The 18,506-nt window shown below is 35.5% G+C and overlaps 2 protein-coding genes across 3 annotated transcripts in view; one reads left to right on the top strand and one right to left on the bottom strand.

The window, feature by feature from the left end:
• The window catches only part of LOC101893448 (dnaJ homolog subfamily C member 7), a 95,187-nt gene extending 87,996 nt beyond the window's left edge, over nt 1–7,191 (bottom strand). Inside the window, exon 1 of the mRNA XM_059130296.1 lies at nt 6,332–7,191. Within this exon, the coding sequence (XP_058986279.1) occupies nt 6,332–6,453 (122 nt within the window). The 5' untranslated portion in view covers nt 6,454–7,191. The remainder of the gene's footprint in view (nt 1–6,331) is intronic.
• Nucleotides 7,192–9,364: 2,173 nt separating this feature from the next.
• Nucleotides 9,365–18,506, top strand: part of LOC101893392 (uncharacterized protein DDB_G0283357) — a 137,021-nt gene continuing 127,879 nt past the window's right edge. The window contains exons 1-2 of one of the 2 annotated variants that reach the window (XM_059130319.1): nt 9,365–9,655; nt 9,748–10,435. The gene's annotated coding sequence lies outside the window, so the exon portion shown is untranslated. Of the gene's footprint in view, nt 10,436–18,506 lie in introns of both variants that reach the window. The other variant, XM_059130318.1, reaches the window with a different exon arrangement.

Genomic DNA, 18,506 nt, shown 5'->3' with positions numbered 1-18,506 from the left:
ATTTCGTGAAGATCGGTTCAGATATAGCTATAGCTCCCATATATACTGTTCATCCGATTTGTTGTATTTGTTACCCAAAGTCGTAATTTGCACTCCGTAACGCACGATATTTAGGGAAATATATCAAATACAAGTCAGAAATACATTTGCTAAATTTTATCGAGATCGGTTCAGATTTGGATATATCTCCCATATATAACTTCGTCCGATTTGCCTTTTATTGTGCACCAAACGTCTAATATTTGCCAAAATGGGATGAAATTTGGCACTTACGACCGAATTGAGTCTAGAAGCTAGTATGTCAAATATGGTGAAGATCGGTTCGGATATAGCTAGAGCTCCCATATATATTGTTCAACCGATTTGTTGTATTTGTTACCCAAAGTCGTAATTTGCACTCCGTAACGCACGATATTTAGGGAAATATATCAAATACGGCTCAGAAATATCTTTGCCAAATTTTATCGAGATCGGTTCTGATTTGGATATAGCTCCCATTTATATATCTTTATCCGATTTCAAATTAATTGTACATCAAATGGGCAATACAAGTCCGAATTTAAAAGATACAAATGCTTCGGCATATGTAGTCCTTTGAACTTTAAATTATAATTGTAATCATAGCGTGCGTGGGAGAATTCCATCATATCTCCCATAAAAACTTTTAATTGTTATGCGGAGCTCTACTAAATTAGCAAAGTGGTGTAGGGTATCATAAAACCGGCCCCGCCCGACTTTAAGACTTTCTTTACTCGTTTTGTTTTTGAATCCGTCTCAATTTAAAGTCAGACAAACAATAGATTATGATCACCATATCCCACGATCAATTGCTTCTTGCAGTGCCTTTTCCGTGGAGTTGGACCTACAATAGAATATTCATTAAAAATGCGAAATTTTTTCAGAAATTTACTACTAATACAGGTAAATAGCTACAAGCTCCCAGCACGAGCTATTCAGAAACGCATCACAGCCAAGGTCAATATTTTTTATTTGGTGGGACACCCATCAAACTTCTCAGGCAAATGGAACTATTTCTTTATTATAATTGTTTGCAAAACAATCATATCGAAAAAATTCTGATGACTCATCCTTCTGTTCGAGATACAAAACAAAAAGACAATGACAAAGCAAAAGCATTAAATTCTTTCAAAAATAAAATTATTGTCTTGGGTGAAACGTGTTTCAAATAATCCCGGTATTCTGCTGCAGTGATGAATATTCAAAAGTAGATATTGGCAATGGGATTTTAAAACATCAAATTTAAAAAATACAAGAAAAAATATCTTTTGGAAAATTTCCATTAAACTTGCCATGTGAAGTCTAAAAATTTGAAAATCAAGTTATTTCATTACTAACCCCATAAAGGAAAGAAAATAACTCATGCGAAAATTAAAGCCATCTTCTATAGCTGTCAACGTCTCACAAGTGTGACACTCCTCTTTCTTCTTTGTTCCAGCTTTAGTTAAGAACTTAAGTTATATAAATAGACTGTAACTTCTCTCCTCATCATCATCATCATCGACAGTATCATCCAGAATGATGAAGAAGTTTTTTTTCCTCTCCTCCTCCTCCTCCTCGGCCTTAATTCCACATCTACATACATACATACATATGTATGTAAGTCTTAAGCAAACAAATGCAACCAGCATGGGAATTAACTTCTTAGTCACTTTTCTTTTCCAAATCTTTATTTCATTTATTCATTAGATGGAGCAGCGACTTTCTTCATTTACTTGGTTGCACCTGTGTACCGCATCACATCACTACTACGGCTAGCAGTAGCGCGGTAATAGCCACCACCACCATCACCACCGCTATTCATTCAAAACTAATTAACGAAGTGGAAGTGCAAAAAAGAAGAAAATTGAATTAAAACATCGTTCATCAAAATGCTGAATGAATCACCTGGGCGAGAAGTTGATTAGAGAAAAAATTACGTCGTGAAGTTAAAAAATATTCAGTAAAGGGTCAGTAAAGGTTAAAGAAGAAGCACAATTAAATTCCGGTATAGAAAATCGAATAAGTCTAATAAAAGTAAAATAACTCTTAATCACCTACATATGTCTATAAGTTTTCTATGTCCTCCTTAAGAAGACGAATGATATCGAAATCTTCGTCAGATTGCGAAAATTTGAAAATCCATTAAACATTTTGGTTATATTCAAATCTAAATAAGGAATGGCGGATAGTCAACTAATCTAGGTTAAAATCTTGGTGCAAAATGTCCACTTTAAATGGTTCCTTGATTGGCGAGGTGAGTTATTGACATATGTTACACAAATGAGTCCCACACTGCCCCAAACAGAACCTTGGGTCTTTTGTCCCCTACAGGGTTTTTGGCAATCTATCCCTTACAAGGACATCGGTCTTCTTCCCGATCTGTACTGTAAGTGTAGATATGTTTGATGTAGCTTAGTTTTTGTCGATTTCAAGAAACTGAAGTACGAAGGCCGGTAATTTACAGGAATGTCATTGACACAGAAGACCTGAAACTTACAAAAAGCGAAATCTAATTAAAATGTTCATCAAGGTATTTTTAAAAGTCGAGAAGAAACATCCCCAAAAATGAAACCCAAGATTGAAATGCTGCCCTTCACAGCAACAATTTGCTATAAAAAGGCTGGCGATACTCAATCTGAAGCGTTGACAAACACACTGACAGCAGATGATGCGATTAGGAATTTCGACAACTAATCCCACATTCAAAGCTTTAAACGTTCGTATAAAGTAGTCTCCAATCTCCAATTTCTTGAAAACTAAAAAACCTTAAACCACCCAGTAAGTTTCACTGATTTTCTGCATCAGCTTTGTCGATGAATATTGGTCGTATGTGGTCAAATATCTTTAGTTTAGAGATTTCCCCTTTTGCGCGTTTGACACTATGACTAGGGCTATAGTTAACCTGGAATCCAATCTTCTTACTTTTGTAAAGTAAGTGTCCTTGCCGATTGTATAGGCGAACCTTGTAGAGACATGTCTGTTGTTGTTGTATCAGCTCATTCTGCAGTGTTTTCTCCGTCTTATATCTAATCTGGGCTAATCTAATCTGATTCTAACCCAAGTTCAACAAGTAAAAAAGCTGTAAGTTCAACCGGGCCGAACTTTAAATACACCCCAACATTTGGAGCAAATTTCGCAATTTTCAAAAAAAAAAATCCATTAAAAATTCTGCTAAAATATTAAAAATACCGAACGTAACTGTCATATAAGGGTCTATAGGACGACGTCGATCTACATACGAAACTTTTGTCAAAAGCCATTACAATATTCAAATGCAAAACTTGAAAAAAAATCGGTGAATAATGTCGCTTAAATCAACAAAATACCGAAAATTGGGAGGTACCATTATATGGGGGCTATATCAAAAAGTGGACCTACGTGGCCCATTTTCAATACCAAAAGTCCTGCAGACATAATATACATTTGAGTAAAATTTTATCAACCCACTTCAATTTCGTTCGGAAGCAAGTTTTAGGTGAGCAGGTGTTCAGAACACTGCTGTCAATTTGGGCTCATCATGAGTTGAGGCGGCTACACCATCCCGGTCTCAGTTGTGCCAAAACTGCTCCGATTTGTCAAGAAAGATCTTGTACTTCAGCTGTAATGGGAGACGGATGATTTCCGAGGATGGTTTTCACTCTGTATTCCTTTACAACTTCTGTGACCTGTTGAACTATAGGCTCTCTCGTATACATCTAAATCTCTCAATCGTGAAGGTCGCAACTTATATGCCTGAACGGATATTATCTTTCCATCCCTAGCAAGTATTGAACCGATAGAATTTGTTTATACTGCCACACCGGTAAGACCCTTGCTCCGTCATGTACATGACCAACTGGTGTTATGAAGAGATTTTGTCAAAGCACTGATGATAGTATTCCTCCACAAAGTCTGTGACTGTGTCGGGGTTAATGCTATTCAGTCATGCTTGACACTTTAACTCTATACCTGCCTCTCTCTCTCTCTCTCTAGACCTTAAAGGTGTTTCCTTACATGCCAGGGCGGAGGTTAACCATGCATCAGATGGTTGATGTTGTTGTAGCAATAGTACATGTGGATGTTTGTATTCTGCTACTCTGATTCAAGCTCCAGGTTTACAAATTCGGTTACCTTAATGGGCTGTAACCAGTGATCTTCTGATCTTAAAGAGGCGAAGGGTATAGTGCGGGGCGCAACGGGCGGTTAAACCGTTTCCGAGATATCACTACACCTTGGGGAACTTCACTCTACGAGGCTTGTACCTCTTGTTTCGGAATTCTACGTACGACTGGCGTCCACACATATAATTGACTATCCAACGTGTCAAACACGGCCGGAGGGTAGTATTCTCGATGTCCTTAATCAGCGTGTCATGATGATTAATTGGTAACAGATGTTGTTGTTTTTATTGTAGCAGCTCGTACTGCACTCCCATATACCTCTGGAAAATCTCTCATTAAAGAGGCTAGAAGAAGATGACACATGGAAATCGGTTGTTGGATATCTAAGGACATCAGACCGGCAATATTAAGAAGAACAAACTCCCATCTATCACTATATAGGTAGATCTGGCTGGCTAAAACAGACCACCCTGTTAACTATACTTCTCTCTATAAATCCTTCCTTTATCTCTCACGTTTCTATATGTCTTCTATCACCAACAACTGTATTCTGCCTGGTATAAACACAATGGATCAAAGGTTTCTTCTATATAAACAAGACTGTCCAAATATCTTCTACATGTCGAAGACCTTCTAGAAGCCTTAAATAAGCAGAATTCATCTTTGCAGCCTTCTATGACTAGGAGATCTTCTAGAAGTTTTTCATACATTAAAGACCTATATCGAAAATTGTTGATGGACCCTCTTTTTGTTAGTATTCAATTTACCAAGGGGGTTTTCTACGCACATACCACCACCACATATACAGGAACAAGTCCTTTTTGAACACATATATTCAAAAAATTTCTTCCGGAGGAGAATTGCTGTAAGACCATCAGTGGTTCTTTAGAGGGAAAACACCTTCTACTAGTTCTTTGTAAATAAATGCCATTCTAAAGGTATTTCATACATCACAGAATTTATAAAAAAAAGGCCTTATTTAGGTAATCAATGCATGGAAGTCGGGCACACAGGGAACAACTCTAGTTTAGTAAAAACTATTCTATTGTTTAGTACTTATTCTTACCCTGATTCCTTCCCCAAGAAAAAAATAGTTTCCCGGAATCAGGGTAAGAATTTTTACTAAACTAGAGTTAAACCAAATTCACCGACATATTAAGGCGCTGGGCCAGCTCCCTCCAAAGGAGTCAATTTATACATATTTTCTGAAAAGTCGGCTTGAAAAATTTAATTTTTTTGTCTGTTGTCTTAAAAAGGCATTTCTGGCTACTTCGGTAGGGAACAGAATTATTCGTCTCCTGTAGGCCATTTACTCATTTTCTATAAATAAAATACACTTTAAATGTCTTCTCTACAAAATTGAATTTGATATTATTACCTCTTTCTCCTCCTTTGTCCTACTTTTCCAAAAACCACGTCTATTAGAACAACACTATCTCATATGGCAACACTGCACTCAACTCTCCAAAAAGCCACACAACATTAAAATGCAACTCTCCCAACGGTAAAGGGAAAATTCCAATTGGAACAATACCACGGGACGAAAAAAAACAAAAACAAGAAATGCAACGTGAGCGAGAGAGAGAGAGAGCAACATAAATAAACAAACAAAAATCACCATTGCACTCGACTCAAGGGGCAATGGTAAAATTAAAGAAACAAATAAGAAAACAACAATAACAAACCCACTTATAAGAAAAGCTGTGTGCAAAGCATAACATAAAAATGCTTGTTTGAAGAACTTTGTTTACCTTTTGTTGTTTTTTTTCGAAAAAAGAGAAAATTAACGGTAACTAGAAATGAAATACATTTTGTGTGGGAGTCATCTCACGTTGTGAGAGTGTGTGCGTTCGTGTGGGAAGAAAGGAACCATTCCCTGATTATATAAAAAAAACATGAAGTCTATGTAAATGACATTGAAAAATGTTTCTACGTCATATTCTTTATGTAGGTTTTCTTGATAATAATGATGATGATGATGGTGATTATGGAAATAACTCATTCTCCCCCTTTCTCTCTCTCTCCCTGTATTCCACAATATTTCACAACACCCAATACAAGTGTGGCCAGAACAAACTTTGTTGTTAATGTTTTACTGCTGGCCAAGCAGTGGAAGAATATGACAAAGCATGTTTTTTCCTGTATGATGATACAACATTTATGTTTGTATATCTTCTTATGTTTGCATTCAATGCATTTTAATCCATTGCTTTATTTTCTTGGCTACTTACGTTGCATTGTCCTTGGGCACAATGCTTTCACAGCTGGTATTTTCAATTTCAGTTGGTTCGATTTCCATGTCGGAGGAGCTGTTAGATGATGAATCGCTGCTAACAACAATGACGTCTTCCATGAAACTGCTGATACTTCTGCTGTTATTACTTATTGAAATAAGTTTGTTTCTTTTAGAATGTTTTTCTTTTCGCTGGCAGACTACGTAGAACACCGAAGCAAGAACCGAAAAGACCACGAGTTACAAATTAAGAAATAAATGACAGATTTTTTTCTATGCTTTCTTTTCAAGGATGTTTTTTTGTTATCCTCTGTCACTTCACTTCATACACTGTAGTTCTTCTATTTTTGGCAATATGTGCGAAATTTTTGCTCGAGCTTTGGGAAACTTTAGCACATTTATGGAAAAACAAAAACACAAATAAATTCCTTGCTTAAAATTTGCGACAAAAAATAGGAAATAAATTTCGTTCTTGTTTCGTTTCTGCTGCTGCTGCTGATCACGTTTCTATGGTACGACAATGAAGATTTCTCGTTTTATTTTTTTGCTTCTTGTGTGTTTTCACTTCGCTAAGCACCACAGCTGCTGCTCTCCCCGTGTTTTTTGTTACGTTGGTTGTTGTTTTTTCTGCTGCAAGACAAACGACGATAGACCACCAATACGCGCATTAACTGATGCCACCCGTGTGGAAATATTTAAGAAATTCGCGTTTTTTGCTTCGTTTTGCAATTAATAAAAATAATTAACGAAACAATGTTGTTTTTGTTAATTCGCAATAAGAATAACAACTAATTTTTGTGCAGCCAAAATATTCCACACGTTTAACTTCAGCTGCGAAATTGGCAAAGTGGATAGGGATCGTTCAATCGACTTGTGACCTTCAGTGGGTATAAATCGAAAAGTAAAAGGAAATAATCGAGTAATCGATGATAATGGCCAGACGACCACGAGGGGTTGTATTTTTCTCATTTCTATTTAATTCTAAATATTAAACTTTTTTAACCATAATTACGTAATGATTAGGTTTGAAAAAGAATTTTTTGCTAACAAAAATAAAATTATTTTCATTTTCATTGTTTCGTTAAAAACAACTTTGAAAAATCGATATATAGCACGCCGATATCAAAGAAACCAAAAATCGATCTAGTTATACCTACGCAACTATCAAAAGTTTGCATTTCCCATGGATAACAAGTAATATTGAACAAATTGGGACTCAAAGCCATGATTAAAAGTGTTATTAAATGTGAAAATGGAAAAATTTAATGAATGAAAGATTTTCATACCAAGTGATAGGTGTATAAGAATAAACAAATGTGGAATAAATGCATAAACACAAAATTCTCGCAGAAAGTGATGCCAAGTTCAGATTTGAATTAGAATTGCAGGGCTGGAAAAAGTAATTTTAATATTTCCAATAAGAGCTCTGCTGCTTTATATGTATGCTTGGAATAATAACAGGAGGTAGAATAAAGATACATCATAAATATTTGTTTCATTTAAATCATTGATTGGAAAGAACGCACATTGCGGGGCGCTTATTAAAGCTAATAATCATTTTTGCCATGGAATTTAAAGTTTGAACAATTTGGATTATATTTTTTAATGAAAATCCAGACATTATATACATTTTTACTCATTTGTGGAAAAAAGACAATATAAATGATATAATTTTGAATAATTCTGACTGGATGTGAGCCTAGCTTCAATGCTGTATTTCTGTAGTTTCACAAAGCCGTTCTACCTCCTTATTGTACCATGACTTTTTTCTTTAATTACCTCTATTTTTATACCCTCCGCCATATGACAACAGAGGGTATACAGGGTGAGATAAAAAACGGAAACAAAGTCAAAAGACATAATTTTAACATTTTTTAATGTTATTGAATGAAAGCAAAAAATGTCGGAAATAGTAATTTTTAGAATAAGTTTAGATTTGTTCGAATTGGTCACCTATAACACGAATTATGGCCTTCAAACGGCCAATGAAACCGTCACACGCTGCCCAAATGTTGCTCTGCTGTATTTTGGTCCATTCCCGGCAAAACGCTTGCTTGAGGTGATCGACACTTTGGCATTTTTTGTGCCAACATTTACTTTCCAAAATACTCCAGACACAATAGTTCAACGGATTGGTATCCGGAGATTTTGGAGGCTGAAAATAAAGCAAGGAACCTCATTTTGTAACCATTCTTGGGTGGCGCTTGCTGAATGCGATGGTGCTTAGTCCTGTTGGAATGTCCAAGGTCTGCGGCCGAAATGTTTGCGTGCCCAAGGCATTAATACACCCTCCAGAATATTTTCGCGATAATATTCGGGATTTATTCTGATGCCACGGTCGATTAATACGAGCGGAGAGCGACCATCGGCTGTTGTGGCGGCACACACCATCACTATGGCCGGCGCTTGAGTTCTGGTGGCCAACCGAGTGTGCACATTTTTAGCTGACCTCTTTGACAAGTAAATACGATCATTTTGTTTGTGTACAAATGTTTTGTCATCGTAGAAATTCAAATTCGACAGTTCACCACTTTCGGCCAAACGAAGCAACTCTTTAGCTCTTTTGAGTCTATTTTCTTTCTGTTGCGGTGTAAGTTCTTGCACTTTTTTGAATTTCAATGGCTTTACCCCCAGCTTATTTTTAAATATTTGCCGAATGGAATATTGCGATATGTTCAGCTCACGACGGGTTTCGATTGTTTGCTTTTTGTCATTTATTTGGTATCAATAATCAAAATTACGCGTTTTATGTGTTAAACGCTTTCGTACAACAAATTTCATTGTGTGAATCCTACTAAAAAAGTACCTGATAATCACTTCGTTTGCATTTGTGTACATTTTCCAACAAATGTGCGAATGAGCTAGCTATACCAATGGGATTTTGTTGTTAAAAAGGCGGCCACTTGGCAGAGAGTTTAAAAAATATACGTTGAGATCACACCTTTTCGTTGTTTTCATTGAAAACTTCCAAATTAAATCATAAATTTACTTTCAAACATGGTTAAAATATTTTTACATAAAGCAATTCATCAATTCCAATACCTTTTTGTCACAATCCAATTGGAAAATCATGGAAAAACACTTGTTTACAAAGACCACAAGAGAGTTTCTAAAGAGAGCAAGTGCAGAGAACGTAGTTAAACCTGTTGTCGCCGTTAAAAAATTAAATCACGGGCCCTGTTGTTGGTCACCCCATTGTCGTATTCTCTTTCACACTCCCTTTGCTGGAGCTGGCGCTCTCTCTCGCTCTTTCTATCCGTCTCTCTGTTTCACATACCGACTTGGTCGGCAAAGAAATTTTTATTTGAATTTTGATTTTGACGTGAGTGGACGTGGAATTCGTAGACGACGGCAGTCTCCGCCATTAACGCGTTCTTAATTTGTTTCTTATTGTACATTCTTCTTTTATTTTAGTTGTACAACGTTCAACAAATATACACATATGTGTGGTGTGCATGCATGGCATAACTAGCAAATGTAACAACAAGAAGAAATAATTGATTTGAAATAACAAAAAAACGAGTTGAAAACAAAATTATCTGTGAAAAGAAAACAAATTTAAAGAAATCAAATTCATGGTGTATATAAATTTTAAGTGAAGAAGAAAAGAAATATATAATAAAGAAGAGCAATATAAAAAAACCTCGTTTTTTGGTAGTGAAGAAGAAAAAAAAACGCAAAATCAACCTAGCGAAGAAAAAAAGGGGGTGGTAATAGAATAAAAAACCTGTGCACTGGATTTTGTTGTGTGTGTGGCAAGTAAAAGCAGCAAACCGAAAAAGGGTTATCTTGCATTTGCTGTTAACTTGAAAAATTAATTAATATAATTTTTATGTAAAAACATCAACAAATCTCGAAATCAAAATTATCCACATTTGTATAACTGGAATCTGGGGATCTAGTCCAAAGAAGCTATTGATATTAAAAACAAGTGCGTAATTTTCTTCTGGCCAAGATTGAAATAACCTAACGGCATTTGGAGTAAGAGAAGATACCGAAAACAAGACCAAAATTCTTCGTGTTGGCTGGTGGCGCTGTTGGTGTCTCTTCGTCGTTGACGGCAAAAATTGAAAACCTTTTTCGCCGCCCCCCACAACAAGAGGTAAGTCCATCCCACAATCCATCTATCAATCCATCCCATTGGGGAGTTCTTGTCAGTTTTATCTCCTCATTTCATGTTTCAATTATAACTGGATTCTCTGGTAGCTGTTTTTGTACTTGTCTTGCATCACTGCTAATGTCAACATCGTTTTTATGTAGTGTGTGTGTGCGTGGAGATGCGCCAAATAATCTCTTCCCATTTGACATTTTACCTATGATTTCGTGTTTTTTTATGAAAACACATCGACAATCTGTCAAAATTTGTTTTCATTTTCAACAGAAATCCCGGAAAAATCTGGGAGAGATCTCTTAGCAAGAGTTGAATATGACGTTTACTTTTTTGGTTTGCTCTGTCTCTCTCTCTCTCTCACCAACTTGTTTACGCAGTCATTTTCTCCCTATTGAAGTGCTTCAATGCATGTATTTTTTGTTTTGTTGTCAACAGAGTTGCCATAGCAGGAATTTTTGTTCGGCCCCCAATTTTTTATAGCTTCGGAGGAAAGTAAATATAAGAGATTTCATGAATAAAATGAGAAATTAGGAAAGTTTTTATTAATAATATATTAGATTTTAGTACAATTTTTCAGGACATGGCTTAAAAACGTAAAATAGAAAGTGAATGGAAGTAGAATAGAGAAAAACCATGGAAACTGTAGAGGTAGAAAATTTAATTGTTCTCAAATAATGAATTTAAAAAAAAACTACACAGCTCATAGTTACTTTTGAGGATATTCATAGAATCACTTTCTGAGTTGAATTATGCAGTCAGTCCGTCCATGTATTCTTGTGAACAAAATGCAGGTCGCATTTATTATCCGATTGAGATGAAAATTTTCAAACAATTTTTTTTGTCCCAAGTAGGAACTCTCTTGATATTGGTGATGATCGGATCAGATTTAGACGTAGCTCCCATATATCAGTAACCGATTTCGGGTTAATTGTGCACCAAATGGCCAATATAAGTCTGAATGACCTGAATTTTTTTAGAAATCAAATTTGTTGAAAATCGGTTTTGATATAGCTATAACTTCCACATATAAAAATGGCTCGTGAGTTAAACATATATCGCAATATTCCATTCCGCAAATATTGTAAAATGAGCTCAGGTTAAATCGGGCCATTGAAATTCCAAAAAGTCCAAGAACTTACTCCACAACAGAAAGAAAATATACTCAAAAGAGTTATAGAGCTGCTGGTTGCTGGCCAAAAGTGTTGAACAGCCGAATTTGGTTTTCTCCGATGAGAGAATATTCGCCTTGGGTACGCGAACATTTTGGCCGCAGACCTTGGACATTCCAACAGGACTCAGCAACATCGCACTCAGCACGGGCCACCCAATAATGGTTACAAAATAAGGTTCCTCGCTTCATTTCCAGCGCACAATGGCCACCAAAATCTCCGTATACCTATCCGATTGTGTCTGGCGTATTTTGGAAAGGAAGGTTGGCACTAAAAAATACCAAAGTGCCGATCGCCTCAAGCAATCGCTTAGCCGGGAATGGGCGAAAATACCGCAGAACAACATTCGGGGAGCGTGTGACAGTTTCATTGGCCGTTTGAACAAATCTAAACTTATTCTAATATTTGATGCTACTTCCGATATTTTTTGCTTTCATTCAATAAAATTTAAAAAAAAATATGTAAAAATTATGGCGTTTGACTTTGTGAAACATTGTATTTATAGGTCCACACTTTGGTATAGTCCTCATATAACGGTACCTCCCGATATTCGGTATTTTGATGATTTTTGACACATTTTTTCATGGATTTGTCTAAAAATTGGTATTTGTTGGTCATAATGGGTTCGATCTCCTGTGGCGAAACTTTGGATGTATATGTCCACGCTTTGGTATAGCCCTCCCGATATTCGGTATTTTGATGATTTTTGCCACATTTTTTCATGGATTTGTCTAAAAATTGGTATTTGTGGGTCATAGTTGGTTCTAGTGTTTCCATTACCCTAAGGAACTTAATGTTTTTTACTTGTTTTATCTCACTCTGTATAGTTTCAAAATATTCTGTATACAAATTGTAAAAATGGTACAATATAGTACTATATTTCACATTCTGGAAGGTTTATTTTTAAAACCCCTAAAAATGAAATGAAAATTGAAACATTCGAAATTGCTAAAATGGGAGGACGCTTGGGAGGCTTTACCCAAATAGTTAAACTAGGTTAAATATTTTTTTTTGATACGAATGCATCAAAGTATATCGAATAGGTAGAGTCGTCGGCAAATTTAAAAACCAAAACCGAATATTGAAATTTTGTATTTTTTCTGACTAAAATATGTGGAACAAATTGTATCTGCATAATATTCTTAATAGAGTATCACTGTGTATATTTCTTAAGGAATAAATCTTCTATTCATAATTTTTAATCAGAATTGTTTGATTTTTATCTTTGATTTTTACAAAATTGTTGTTAGTTTCACATGTAATATTCAGCTATAGCTGGTGAAATGCTAAATTAAGTATATCCCTTCTTAGGGTGTAGGATATGATGTTATAAAGTTGTATGAAAAATGTAAACTATTTAATTAAAAAAGCAATGAAAATTAATAGTTATCGAAAAATTGTTCAATTTCATCAATCAATTAAATGTTTGTCCAATTTCATTGCACTTCCTTTATGTCAACATTTAATTTTTTCCCCCAAATTTGGCAACTCTATTCATTAATAGGATGCCAGCATAATTTTTCCGTTTGCTTTGTTTTTCGTTTTTTTTTACTATCTTATTTGGTGGTTTGTTGTTTTTTTTTTGCCTTTTGTATTGTGATTGTGATTTCTTCCCTACTTCATTTACAAACGGCAAACCAACGGCGTCAAAGTCAAATTGGATGTCAAAAATGAATCGTGTTTTTCTCTTTATTCCATAATGACATCGGCAAGAACAGAAAGAGAAATATACGAACCTTTCTTTTGTGCTCTTCGTTTACTGTTTTTTTGGTCGAGAGGAGAGATTGCGATTTATTTTCAACAGTGATGCCAACATAAGAGTAGGTATTCAACATTATAGGAAAAAATACAGAAGTTGTAAAGCGATTTTTTAAGGATCGGAATAATTTATTAACGCAAGGGGAGCAGCAGAACAAAGTTTATAAAATTTCATGATTTCATTGATTGGTTGTTTGTTTAACAAAAATTAAGAGAATTTCGCAACTTGTGTTAAATCACCTTCTTGCTTAGCTATGATATTAAAATTTTTGGAAAATGTGGAAGTAACATATATAGAGGACCAAAGTATTCCATTTTCATACATCATCTAATACAGATAAAAATATTGATATGTGCAAAAATGTTATGCCAAATCAGAAATTCTGATAAATTCCATATTCATATCAGATTTCTGGTTGAGGAAATATTTAGATAAAGCAAGTTGTAACGAATCGGCTTGTTTCTCAAGTTATGACAAAAAAGTATTGAAAATTGTGACCCTTTGTGGGTGAGGTACCTGAAGGGATTCGCAGATATATATCATCTCCACAATAGATACTGCGTTAGCAAAAATATTTAGATGTGTGAAATTTGAAGAGAGTTGGATGATTGTTTCGTTTTCTTTGAGCGTTTTGTTTTTTCAAAATCTTGAAACCTCTGTGTGGGATTTACCAGAATAAATGGTCCGATATCTACCATCTGTATAACAGATCTTGTGTTGATGGAAGTATTGAGATTTACCAAGTCCGAATAGAATCGGATGTTAATTTTCGGTTTTATGAGCATCATGTATATTTAAAATTTTGAATATTTAGGGGGAGGTACCAGAAGGAATAGTCCGATTTCTACGATCTTTATAACAGATTTGGTGTTGATGGAAATATTGAGATGTGGCAAGTTGGAATGGAATCGAATGTTAATTTCCCGTTTTATGAGCTTCGTGGATATTCAAAATTTCGACTTTTTGTGGGGGAGGTACCAGAAGGAGTGGACCGATATATTCTATCTTCACAGCAGACCTTGTGTTAGTAGAAATATTGTGATGTGTATAATTTGAAGAGAACCGAATGCTTATTTCTGATTTTATGATCGTTTTTATTATTCAAAACTTTGACCCTTTGTGGGGAAGTACCAGAGGGAATGGTCCGATCTCTACCATCTTTATAACAGATCTTGTGTTGATGGAAATATTGAGATGTGACAAGTTGGAATGGAATCGAATGTTAATTTCCCGTTTTATTAGCTTCATGGATATTCAAAATTTCGACTTTTTGTGGGGGAGGTACCAGAAGGAGTGGACCGATATATTCCATCTTTGCAGCCGATCTTATGTTAGTAGAAATATTGTATGTGTATAATTTGAAGAGAACCGGATGCTTATTTCGACTTTATGATCGTTTTTGTTATTCGGAACTTTGAACCTTTGTGGGGGAGGTACCAGAAGGAATGGTCCGATTTCTATCATCTTTTCAACAGATCTTGTGTTGATGGAAATATTTAGATGTGTCAAATCTGAATGGAATCGGACGTTATTTTCGCGTTTTATGAGCTTCATGGATATTCAACATTTTGACCCTTTGTGAGGGAGGTATCAGAAGGAGTCGACCGATATATTCCATTTTCACACCAGACATTGGGTTAATAAAAATATTGTGATGTGTGTTATCTGAAGACAATCGGACTCTTACATCACATTTTATAATTTTGACCCTTTATGAGGGGGATACTTGATGAAGTGGTCCGGTTTTGTCCATTTTCGCACCTGTCCTAGCACTGATGCTAGGATTATCCTTTCTCTTTCTGTGCAGTAAAATATCTTCTTTAAAAATGTTGATATTTTGTGCTGGAGATATCAGTTGGAGTATACCGATATTGCCCATCTCCGAACTCGATCTAAGTTTGATAATAATATTACGATTTACCAAATTAATATCAAATCGGATACTCCCTTCGAGAGTTATCGTGCGCAACAACCAGCCAGATATCGCTAGATCAACTCCAAAAGTCCTAAAAGGAGTTGATGCAAAGATACTTAGGGTATAAAAGCGTTATTTCGATGAGGCACGTTTTGGAAGTATCAAATACCCTAGCCACATGGCTGAGGGTATAAAAATACTTTTTCAGTAACCATAAAATGAAGAAATTGTAAAGAACATATATTTTAAGAACCAACAGCTCTAAGCATTTATTCCTTCAAATTTCACATGCTCTTTTATACGACACTTGTTATTTAACAACCTCTTAAAGACATTTTTGACTTCAAGTGGTTTTCCATTTCAAATTTTAACTGCCAACAAATGTGGAAACATGTAAACAACATTAGCTACTCATTTCTAAAAAATTGGTTTACCCAAAAAGAGAATGAAAGAGAAAAGAGCACGATTTTTAATTTATTTTCTTCACAACAATGATCCTTTTGTATTTACCAAGCAGCGCTGCTCAAGAAAAAATATCTCTTTCCAGTCAAATTTCTCTTTGGTTATTTAAATCAAGAACAAAATAGTGTTAAATCATTATTTATACAAATATTTTTTTATCCATTTGCTTTATAAATTATTTTTGGTTATACCAAGGCATTTTTTTAAGAGAGCATGAAAACTACATTGAGTTGCGAGAGCTGAGATCAACACACACAAGTTGTGTGTGACACAACACATGTTGAAGATCATAACAAGGTTTTCTCTCAACACTCTTCGTCAAAGAGTAACTGAAGTGTAAACAACAGCAACGACAACAACAGCAAAACAGGTACTTAAAAATTTGACACCGTGCCACTCTCGCTCCGTAGCTGCTGTTGTTGACGATCCCAAAAATAAACAATAACAACCAAAGAAAGTGCTGACTGACTGTCTCTATTTGTTGTTGTTGCTACTGGCATGACAACAATAACAACAAACATAAAACATAAAAAAATAAAATAAAAATGCAAATCAAAGCCCGTGCCAGAGTCAAGCCGAAACAGAAAATGCCATGGCATGAGTTTGATGTTTTGAATGTTGTTATCATTTTATTTTTTTTTGGCATTTATGCTTTTGTTTTCGTGTAAATCGCCTTTGTCATCGTCATCATTATGGTTTTAGCGTTGTGTCACATACACACGTGTATGCAGAGTATGACAGACATTAGGGTAGTTCGCATGCAAGAAATGAGAGTCCTTTAAACCACCATCTCGTTATATTTGAAATAGTGTCCTGAGCGTTCATTATTTTTGAGACAATCGTTCTAATTCTGGCCATTTCCTCCAAGAAAATTTCATGACCTCCACTATCTGTGGTGCTGGGCATTGTCCCCGAAATTATGGCCTTTATCAGTAGTTATTAAGATTCTTATAAGAGATATGACTCCTGGTTGTTCATTTTTATACCCTTCATCATTCTATGGAGGGTATATTAACTTTGTCGTTCCGTTTGTAACTCTTCGATTAATAATAGACCCTACAAAGTATATATATTCTGGATCAGCGTAAAATTCTAAGACGATCTAGCGATGTCCGTCTATTTGTCTGCCTGTAATCACGCTATCTTTCGAACGAATTGAGATAGAAGGCTAAAATTTTGCATACATGCATAGTTTACCAGTAGGCAGATTAGGTTCGTAAATGGGCCATGTCGGTCCACGTTTTCGTATAGTCCCCATATTACAGTACCTCCCTTTATTCGACATTTTCATGATTTTAGCGACATTACGTATCGGAATTATTTAAAATTTCGTATTTGAAATTCGTAATGGGTTCTACAGCCTATGACAAAAGTTTTTGTATGCAAGTCCACGTCTTCGTATAGCCCCCTATATCGGTACCTCCCGATAGTCGGTATTTTGATGATTTCAGCAACTTTATTTAACGGAATCGTTTCAAATTTCCTACTGGAAGATCCTAATGGGTACTAGAAACCTATGGCAAAAAAAAAAACGTAAGCAGGTCCACGTCTTCGTATAGCCCCCATATGACGGTACCTCCCGATATTCGATATTTTGATGATTTCAGTAAATTTATTCACCGGAATCGTTTCAAATTTGATACTGGAAGATCCTAATGAGTACTAGAAACCTATGGCAAAAACTTTCGTATGCAGGTCCACGTCTTCGTATAGCCCCCCATATGACGATACCTCCCGATATTCGATATTTTCATGATTTTAGCGACATGATTTACCGAAATTATTTCGAATTCCGCATTTCAAGTTCGTGGGAGGGTATTAAAAGTTCGGCCCGACCGAACTTAGCTTCTTTTTTACTTGTTTTTATACCCTACACCACAAGGTGGTCAGGGTATTATGTCTTTGTGCATTTGTTTGTAACAGGCAAAAGGAAACGAGATAGACCCATAGTTTCTTTTGATGATCTGAATACAATCACATTCTGAGTCGATTTATGCATGTCCGTCCGTCTGTCCATGTATTTTTGTAAACAAAGTACAGGTCGCATTTATTGCCCGATCCAGATGAAATTTTGCACAGATCATTTGTTTGGCCCAAGGACGAACCCTATTGAAATTGGAGATAATCGGTCAAAATTTAGATATAGCTCCCATATATATTTTCGTCCGATTTGGCTTTTATTGTGCACCAAACGTGCAATATCAGCCCGAATAGTATGGAATCTTGCACATACAACCAAATTAGGCCTGAAAATATGTATGCTAAATTTGATCGAAATCGGTTCAGATATAGCTATAGCTCCCATATATATTGTTCATCCGTTCATTCACTCTGCAACAACAATATTTGGGGAAATATATCAAATTCAACTCAGAATTACTTTTGCTAAATTTTATCGAGATCGGTTCAGATTTGGATATATCTCCCATATATAACTTCGTCCGATTTACCTTTTATTGTGCACCAAACGTGTAATATTTGTCCAAATGGGATGGAATTTGGCACTTACGACCGAATTGAATCTAGAAGCTAGTATATCAAATTTAGTGAAAATCGGCTCAGATATAGCTATAGCTCCCATATATACTGTTCATCCGATTTGTCATCTTTGTTACCCATAGCCGAAATATGCACTCCGTAACAACGATATTCAGGGAAATATATCAAATATAGCTCAGAAATATCTTTGCCAAATTTTATCGGGATCGGTTCCGATTTGAATATAGCTCCCATATATATTTTTATCCGATTTCGAAT

This window comes from Musca domestica, unplaced genomic scaffold (assembly GCF_030504385.1).
Source record: "Musca domestica strain aabys unplaced genomic scaffold, Musca_domestica.polishedcontigs.V.1.1 72, whole genome shotgun sequence".
NCBI classification, from domain to species: Eukaryota; Metazoa; Arthropoda; class Insecta; order Diptera; family Muscidae; genus Musca; species Musca domestica.
Note: the sequence above shows the minus strand (reverse complement) of the source record. Positions and strands in the feature narration are given on the sequence as shown.